A 9,876-nucleotide genomic window follows, 5' to 3' on the forward strand; every position below is an offset into this window, starting at 1 on the left:
GGACGCGCACTAGGCTGTGTGATGTAGCCTGTCACCCTGGGTGCAAACAGTCCAGGTATCACTGTACTGGACACTGCAGGCAGTGTGTAACACCAAGCATTTGTGTATCTAAACACAGAAAAGGTGCAGTAGAAATACAGGATGAAAGGTAAAAAGTGGTACCGGTACCGACGCAGGGCATTTCTCATGCAGGGGGCCTGCGGGCCTGGAAGCTGCCCTGGGTGAGTCAGAGAGTGAGCAGGGAGTGAGTGTGAAGGCTGGGACATGGCTGTACAGCGCTGTGGGTTTCACACATACTCTACTACTCTAAACTTACTTTTAAAACTATTTTCTTTCTTCAGTTGTAATCACCTTAGCTTATTTTAACTCTTTGACTCTTGTAATTACACTTAGTTTAAAATGCCAGTTGTATAGCTGTACAAAAAACACTGCACTTTATAAGCTCTTTCAGCTTTAAAATTTTTTTTTAACTTTTAAAAGGTTTTCTGTTAAAAACTAAGATGCACACGTACACATTAGCTTCAGGCCACACAGGGTCCGCATAGCCAGTTTCCCGGTCTTCCGCAGCCACACGTTGCAGTGCTGGAAGGTCCTCGGAGGCAGGAAGCGTGGCGCTGCGCTGCTCTGTGATGACAAGGCCTGCTTGTGGAGTCCTCCTGGAGGACCTGCTGATGCTTCTGAGCAGGGGGCACTCTCCAGAAATATGTCTGAAGAGAGGGGTTGCTTGCTTGGGTTTGGTTTGGTGTTTTGTTTTTTGTTTGATTTTTTTTTTTTTTTCCTCTCCTCATTGTAGACTTGCTTGTAAGCAGATAATGCACCATGAACATTCCCGTCTGTTAATGAAAACCTTTTGGTGTTAAGGCCCATATTTTCAAACTTGTTAAGAGACTTGTTGAGGTCTGCAAAAGCTTCTGCTGAACTCTTCACTGTGGGTTTTCTTGAATATCCTTTGTCTCCTGAAGGTTCTTTTTTCCTACCTTTTCAGCTATCTGTTCCTGTTTCAGTTCCATTATAATCTTCTGGTGATGCTATTCTATCTTTGTATCTTTGACGAAGATGTTATGTCACAAAAATAGGGGTACAGAAAGAAACAGTTATGACTACATGTATATGGTAGGAGAGAATATCAGAAATATTTGAGTGTAAGTAGCATGAATATTTTCTTCAGGCCAATACCAGTTGGATTGTGTAAAGGTACAAAAAAGAATTACTGCGATCAAAAAAAGATATAGAAATCTGGGTGTGATAGTGCGCGCCTGTAATCCCAGCACTTGGCAGGCTAGGATGATAGTTGCAAGTTCGAGACCAGCCTAGGCTACAAAGTGAGCTCAAGGCCAGTCTGAACTGCATATGAGACCCTGTCTCAAAAAGACAAATAAAATAAAAAGGTATAGATTAGCTTGCTCACTCAAGGTGAAGTTGTCTGTGTTTGGAGCAGAAAATTTAGCCTGGCTGAGAAGTACTTTGAATATACTGTACTACCCTGAAAACGTAGTTAAGAAAAATTCTTGGAATTTCAGCAGCACAAACTGTAAGGCAAAGGAGAATTGGGACTTTTATGTGCTTTATTGTGAAGAGGTTTGTCAGAGACTGTTGGACCACGGAGTGCTTATTAAAGTGCATCAGAAAACACAGAATTAAAAACAATTGCTTACTAGTGTGAAAAATCAAAATGGTCCAATTTTGGCTCTCCCCCTTGACCTATATAGCTTATTTTATTGAGAATGAGATACGCATCAGTATGGTATGTGATGTAATTTTTGAAAAACATTTTTAATAAACTTTGTGAAAGAAACAGAGTTAGCACTGAAATCTATGACCTCAGCATAGTATTACTAAGCTAAATTTATTAAACATATGCATTGAATATTTTAAGAAAATGATGAAGTAAATAATAGTGCAAGTGATGTATAGAAATGCGAAGTTGGCATCAGCATGGCCAAAGTTTGACAAATACAGGTAAAAACGAGGATTTGAGTTCTTTAAACCTTTTCCCAAGTTTAGATTCCTGTGAAGTCTGAAGTAAAATGTAGTATTAATGGGGCTGGGGATGTAATTCAGTGGTAGAGCACTTACCTAGCATGCTTGAGCCCCTGGGATGGACCCCCAGAATCCCCACCCCCTCAAAAAAATAGGCCTTAAGATTTTTTTTCGTATCAGACCACTAAAACAGGCTCCCTTTTCTCCTTTACTTTAGAAGATAGTGGTTAAAGATACTGAGTAAGTAGAATGAGAGGCTTACTCAGCACCGTGGTGGTCTTGAGGGATACCTTGTTGGGGCACTGACTTGTATGCTAGTACAGCTTTGGGAATTTTTTCTGGATTGTGCCATTTCATCTTCCTCAAAAATAGTAGCCCTTACTCAAAATGCTAAAGTGACAAGGGGAACATCCTTTTGGCACTGTTTATGGGGTATTTTGGCTGTGGCTCTCCTGTGAAATAGGTAGGCTAAAAAAAATAGGTAGGCTACATGCTTGCAGTACAGAGGGTCAGGAACAGTCTTTTGGCTCCAGCCTCCCACCCTCACACCCTGCAACTTGTCTAGACAGAATGTTGAGGATAAAGTTTTTATTTCCTATTGTGGGCAGGAAGATCAAAGGCATCTATAAAGCCTCTGTCTGACCTTTTATGGTTAAAAATGAGAAAATCAACTTTTCTAAATTATGAAAAAATAACATGCTTTATGCTGTTCACATTTAAGAAATGTTAATGTTATCTTTGTCAGGTTACGACTATGCAATGTAACATATGTTTTTCTCTCTTTAGGTACTGGTTTTGGATTAGGAGTTGTTTTCTCTCTTACCTTCTTTAAAAGTAAGTGTGACTCTTACTAGTTTTTTAGTACAGTGTTGTAACGTGTATTATGCGCCGTGGGGGCCCTCGAGAAGGTGCATCCCGATGGCTGTCAGCCCAGCCATTCAGGGGGTCAGGTACACAGAGAGCATGGACTCTGTGGAGGTCAGAATGGGTTGGACGTCTCCAGCACTCCCCCGGGCATTGAGTCAGGGTGCCTGATACCTCACATGTGATATCACTTGAAAAGCCTGTGCTTTATGCCAGTGAGTCATTTGGCCAAATCTACATGCTCAGATATTTCTAATTAATTTTTTTCTAAAGGAACTTGAAAATGAGAGTCTTGCTGGTAATAAAAACAAATGGACCAGAAATGCACATTCTCTTGGCCAAAAATTCTAAGCAAAGGGCAGGCAGTATCCCTTTCATTTTGTGGAAGAACATCTGAAGTTTGGATATTGAGGAGAAGCCAAAGGGCTCGTTCTGACCTTCTTCCATGAAGGATTGGCGGTTGCTGCATGCTAGAGAATCATAATTAACACACACTGCTGATATGACACAATCACTTATAGGTTGGTTTAAATGAAAACCCTATAATTTACTACTGTTAAAGTATGTAAATATTGGTGAAATTCTTACCTATTTTTATAACCAAGCACCATATTGAAAGGATTGTTACTTCTGATAAAGTTAAGAAATTAAATTGAGCAGATGATTAGAACTGGTAGAAAAAAACGTTGTCTACTGTTTTTATATTTCTCAAACCTAGCAGAATAGGTACTTAGTGGATATTTGTTAATTGATTTAGTTTATTGATTAACCCCCTCTTTCAGAGGGACAGTGATGAAACATTGCAGTGTATGGTATTTTATAGTCATTGATATGATAGCTGCTGAATATTTGTTGAACCCTGAGCAAATGTATTTAAGGGTTGGGAGGCTTTATCTTCCTTTAATGGTTCCCTGTTGGGATTTTCCTTTTTCTACTCAATAGGAAGAATGTGGCCATTAGCCTTTGGTTCTGGCATGGGATTGGGGATGGCCTACTCCAACTGTCAGCATGATTTCCAGGCTCCATATCTTCTACATGGAAAATATGTCAAAGTATGTACAAAATTGATATTTCTCTTTCTTGCAGAAGAAAAAACAGTTTCTCCTGAGGCCCTGAAGAATTCTTTAGAGTGTATATGAGGAGTAAACTGTGTCATTGTGATACTGCTGAGATCCTAATTGCTCTTTGGCCTTTAATGATGGTGACACTGCTTTGTTGCTAAAAGGGTCTCCCCTGAGCCTTCCAGGTGCATATTGTGTTCACTTACACGTTAGCTGACTGGAATTGAAGTTACTACCAATGATCAAAGTATTAACTATCTGTAAGTAGCACTTTTTGTTTAAGATCTCAGAGTCTGTAAGCATTTCACACATACAGGCTAAACCTAAAGACTTCTGGGACTCTGCCATTATTCTGCTTTTTTATTGAAGAAGGCAGGCTTGACTGTTTTATATGATTCTGCAAAGTCCTCATCTGCAGGTGGATTTTTAATGATCCCAACCAGATGGAAAAGAAATGAATATAGCATGCTTCTTAAAATTCCCTTGTGTAACAGCCTTTCTTTACATAATTGTTTACTGAGAGGTATAAGGGACAGAAGTGGGAGACTATACGCTTAGGGACAGGAGTGGTATTTATTTTTGTATCCTGAGGGTCTGAAACGAAGTAAGCGCTGAAGTAAATGTAACAGGAGTTAGTGATGTCGATTGCGTATTCTGTTGGGCGTAAGCAGTATAGGCTTTGCGCTTGCTACGGCACTACCTTGGCAGTAGTCCAGCCTTTGGTGCACAACTACACAGCACCACAGGCACAGACTACTTCGCTCTCCAGCTATCCCCTGAGCTAGAGTCATCACTGTGATGGGGCAGCGTCTGGGCCAGGGGACCCACCACTTGCTTCCTGTGGGATCTTGAGTTGTTCACTTCCAAACTTCCATTTTCCATCCATAATTATAAGGGCAGTAATTTCTCCCTCTAGAGGTTTTGTTTGTTTTATTTGTTTAGAGTGTGGGGGCGATGAAGATTGCGCCCAGGGGCTTGTGCGTGCTGAGCACATGCTCTACCACGGAGCTGTATCCCCAACCCCTAATAGGGTGGTGTGAGGATTAAATGTGCAAATGTTTTGTGAGCTGTGAGGTGCTGTATATAAATGGAAACATTGGTTGTTATAGTTGAAGCCAACCAAGAAAGGGTGATTGATTTGTCCATTGTTTCACCATAATAACAAGTAGAGCGGAAAATGCGGCACAAATGCGTGTCCTAATTTGGTCAAGAACTACAGCCACAGAGTCACAGAATCTCAAGTAACAGTTCACCACCACCCAGCCCTGGGGAGTGGGGGTGGGGAACATGGGTATTAGTGAAGCAGCTCTGTGCCAAAGCAAGAGTGAGGTCAACAGAGGGCCAGTGTACCAGGAGGTGTGGCTGGATGGCATCAAGCTGATGACAGGCTGTTCCCCTCCCCTGTCCCTTCCCTGTCCTGGCAGCAGCGCCGAGTCTGGAGAATAGAAAGGAGCAGGGACCTTTAGGTCTTTCATTGTTCAAAATGTTTCCATTGTTCCAAACTGAGTTGTCATGAGTAATGGCTCGGGGAGATTATATGCATATTATATGTTTAATAGCTGGGAGTCACTGTGGAAAATATTGTTATATTTTTCACAGCCTATTTCTCCAGAATGGCCTTGTAACTTCATCCGAACTTGAGTCTGTGCCCTAGTGTTGTCATTCTCCACTCTCTGAAAAGAGGAGCAAAATCCCGTCTGGGGGCTTACTCAGGGTAGTCATATTGTGGTAACTGCTTGTGTAGTGCCTGCTGTGCCAATGGACCATCCTAGGGCCTCATCTTCATATTCTTTCTCTCAACACTGCCCAGCGGGTTATGAGAGAGGTACAACTATCCTCATTCAGCAGAGAGGAAAATAGACTCTTACTGAGGTTAAGAACTTGCCAGAGATCATGTTGTCAGTATGCTGTTTGATTCAAACTGTGCTGTTTGTACTCAGCTATGAGCTCTTAGATCAGTAATGGCGAACCTTTCAGACCTTTCAGTGATACAGACAGCCCTCTGTGGTATGCGTGCCATAGAATCACCACGATGGCCCTAGATGGATTTTAGGGATACAGGTTGCTAGGGACTGGTCACCTTGCCCTGTTCCACTCCTTTCCCGTTCTTCTCTAAGACTAGGGAAGCACTCCTATGGCTCTGGAGGCAGGCATATGGCCTTCTGTGAGACAGTGGAGCAAACAGCATGGCAAGGTTTGGGCCCTGTCGGTCCCCTGGGTGTCACTCAGAGCAGTGGTTATCACAGTGTTGTCGCAGTGTTCCTGCAGCATCCTAACCTGAGTGTCCTTGCTTCACAGGAGCAGGAGCAGTGACTATACCGAGAACATCCCAGTGGGAGGAAGAGAAATCATGTTTATTCCTCAGGAATACTGAAGTGCCCTGGAGTAAGCGGACGCTCTTCTGTAGCAGTGTTACCAGTAATGCTTTAAACTCCAGCACACTGTTTATGTATTTGAAACCAAGTCTGTTTCTTGTTTTGTATTTTCTCTCTGTAAATTGTAAGGAAGTGAGCTTAAAAGAAATAAATTTAAAAAGGAAGTCCAGTGCCCGGCCTTCATTTCTTCATCTTTAACCTGAGCTTTAGGAGGCCTGGGTCGGCAGGGCCTAGTTACAGCTGCAGAACTCTTCTGCAGCCACCACCAGGGTGCACTCCTCGCCACTTGCTCCTTGAAGCAGAGTCCCCAGAACTGTTTGCCCCGCAGAAGTCAGAAGATGGAGGTTGCCGCTGGAGATGGCGAGTGTCTCGTGGAGCTTCCCTCACTGGAGCAGCTCTAGGTTTGTTGCTGTTCTCACCAGCAGCCCTGGCAGGGCACATCTCAGCTGTGTCTGCTGCAGTGAGGTCAAACAGCTGTGTTAGCAGGACTTGAACTTGACTGGACGGCTCCCACCATTGATGTGAAGCCGCATAGCACCATGGAGCTTGGCGCAGCCCAAGCGTCAGCCCTGGGGTTTTTCTCCTGGCAGCGGAGAGAGCTGGGGCACACCCCCCGGCTAGTAGGCCACAGTTGGGGGTGGCTTTATCGTCATAAAGCAGCTGAGGTTTGAGGACAAAGGGGCCATGCCTAATGCATCTCTGTGAATTTGTTCTTATAGTTTCACCTGAACTGTGTAAGTGGAGCACAAAAAAAGTACATCAGCAATTCCTTCCATAATGTATAGAATCTCAGAGCCCAGGTTCTCATGTCTTATTTTCCTCCTTACAATAAACGTAAGACAGGCAGAGTTTGATCCTGCTGCCTTTTTTCTTATAAATGTTAATTGAGCATTTTCTATGCTAGGAACTATTACAGCAGAGAGAAGTGAATACAGATACACCGGCTTGTGCTGATAGAAAGGCACGCAGACACTTGTGACTGAAAGTGAATCGTTAACAGGGAGGCAGGCTGTGGACATGAGGTACCGTGAGAACAAGGGAGAAGGTGCAACCAAGTTTCCAGGGATGGCCTTGCACAGCATGGAATGAGGAAGAGAAGGAGAGTAGCTCTGTGAGGCTCAGAGTCATGGGAGTACACATCATAGCTGGGAAACAAGAAGTAATCCATGTAGCCAGAGTACTGAGGGGCAAGGGAGAGGTGCGGCAGGCTGGGCTGTGTCACCACTGTGGGTTATCCAGTGCCTGACCCCAGTTTTACACATCGGTTAGAACGGAGAACTTGTGCTATGATACATACATTCCGAGTAAGAAACCCCTGCCCCCTTTCCCTCCCTCCCTCTTCACCCACTCCCCTTTCCCGAAGGACCTCCTGGGCCCTGGACCTGAACAGACAGTGGTGGCCCTCTGCCAAAGATGGGCTGAGCCCAGCACTGTAAAGTCACGGCCATGGCATGCCACAGCCACTCAGCTGTTTTTTTATGTGGCCCTCTTCATTCCATAATCAAAGCAACCCATATAATTAAAAGAAAAACAACCATGTGACCTGATTCATCTCTTCCATTTCTTTACATTTTAAAAGTCAGGATTTGGGCGTGTAGCTCAGTGGTAGAGCACTTACTTGCCCAGCGTGTGCAAGGTCGGGGTTTAACCCCCACTAGTGCAGCATGCACAAAAATGGTGGTATTCACTCCATCTTCATTTCCACTTGTCTTCCCCACATCTGCTTTTAAGAGTTCGTATTCCCACCCCAACTTTTCCATCTAGATTTAGGCAGAGATAAGAATAACAAATCCCTATCCAAAAAAGACAAAGATAGAAAACTGCGTGCGCACAAATTTGCTAGATGCATCGGAATAATGTAGTGAGGGACAATGGAATCAAACTTCTCTGTCTTGTCAGTTGCTGGGTTTGAAGGCATCAATTTGAATGGATCCCTTTGCCCAGCATCTTTGAAGTACCACTAAATTGCTTTGAGGAACTAACTGGTCAAGCTCTGTGAGGAAACGGTTTTGGGCAAAGGCCAGAGAAGGAAGCAAGCACTGACTGTTTGTTTTAGTCCCAGAGTACTTTGTATTCCCACCTTGTAGCCCTTAGCAAAGACTGGCCGGAAGCACAGTGCTTGATCTTGTCCCCACTGTGCTTCAAATCAGCCTTCAGAAAGTTCCAGCTCGTTGCCAAAGGCAACTTGAAGTTTTATTAGAAATTCAAGTCCTCCAGGGCCCTGTTCCCTTGTGGGGTTATGAAACCTTGACTTCGCCTCTCGTCTGCCCTTCTGGAACCAAATACAAGAAAATTCATGGGTTTGGGGGTTGGGGGGAGAGTGCTCGGAACCCAGCTGGGCATAAGATACTAGGATAAAGCTGTGGCGCCCCAGAAGTGGCCTGCTCTGCCAACATACATAAATACGTACAGTCCGAGCTTGATGCTGTATAATTTGGCCTCAAACAATATGTATTTTGAACTCATTTAGGTGAATAACTTTGGCATTCCAAGTACCCACTGGGCGAGACTTCATCAGGCACATTTGCCTCGTGCAGAAGTGCGCCTTTGTTCTGAGACATGGCCTCGAACACACTCTACTGAGCTGTCTCCTTTCGTGAGTGTCATCCTCTCACCAATTTCAAAAGACCCAAGAATGCAGGCTGGAAATCCTGCTTATAAGAAATGCAGAGATTGGGAATGAAGATGACCATGTAGTTTTTGCTTTTTAAGTTTTCCCAAACCTCACTGTTTACTTTTTTTTTTATGTAACCAAGCCATAATTGCATTTTACTTGTCATGGTTCAATCTGATTGTATTATTGGAAGGACTATTTTTGAACCTGTCCAAATAAACGCTACAAAGTATTTCCACAATGATGTACTCGGTGGGGCTGGGACAGCTTTCTCCTGAATGGTCCTGAGACACAAATGGTTTCCTGTTGCATGCTTTCTAATTACATAAAGGCAAAGCGGTGGAAGGGAGAAAGTGGAAATTCTAAGTACCAAAAGGAATGTTAAATTTAGAATAATAAGCTCATCTGGAAGCCATCACCACTTTTTCCTTGCAGTGTGCTGGGAGCGCCACTCATCCTGGACCCCAGCGGATGGTGTTGAGGCACACACAGACTTGCGCAGGAGCGAGTAGGCTCTGTGGGGCAAGTGTGGGTCAGTGATAAATGTTACTGTAGTAAAGGATCTGAAGGGGGAGGGCAGGCGGGACCAGGGAGAGGCAGGGCTGGAAGGCTGGGATAGGCATCAGACCCCAGCTCCGAGCATCTATTCCTTTGCCTACTTGTCAGGTCTTGAGGGAAGTTCTTAATCTCTTCAAACACCAGGACCCTCATTTGTAAAGAAGGAAAAAAAATCCTCTATAAGCTCTAAGGGCCAAATACATGTGTTACCGTATATATAAAAACCAATCGTTGGGGCTAGGGATGTAGGTCAGTGGTAGAGTGCTTGCCTGGCATGCACAGCACCCTGGATTTGATCCCAAGCACTGCAAAATAAAAGAGATTGTTGCTATTGGAGTTAAAATACAGAGTGCATGACACTATTGGGGCGGGGTAGTCAGGAGATTGTTTCAGGACAGAAAGGACACAATTCTTGGCTGTGAGA

The 9,876-nt window shown here is 43.9% G+C and overlaps 1 protein-coding gene across 1 annotated transcript in view; it reads left to right on the top strand.

The window, feature by feature from the left end:
- Minos1 (mitochondrial inner membrane organizing system 1) overlaps positions 1 to 6,449 on the top strand; it is a 40,820-nt gene extending 34,371 nt beyond the window's left edge. The window contains exons 2-4 of the mRNA XM_005394662.2: positions 2,767 to 2,814; positions 3,787 to 3,896; positions 6,204 to 6,449. Coding sequence (XP_005394719.1) covers positions 2,767 to 2,814; positions 3,787 to 3,896; positions 6,204 to 6,218 — 173 coding nt within the window. The 3' untranslated portion in view covers positions 6,219 to 6,449. The remainder of the gene's footprint in view (positions 1 to 2,766; positions 2,815 to 3,786; positions 3,897 to 6,203) is intronic.
- Positions 6,450 to 9,876: the final 3,427 nt, after the last annotated feature.

The sequence above is a fragment of the Chinchilla lanigera genome, unplaced genomic scaffold, assembly GCF_000276665.1.
Source record: "Chinchilla lanigera isolate Chin_1 unplaced genomic scaffold, ChiLan1.0 scaffold00051, whole genome shotgun sequence".
NCBI lineage: Eukaryota > Metazoa > Chordata > Mammalia > Rodentia > Chinchillidae > Chinchilla > Chinchilla lanigera.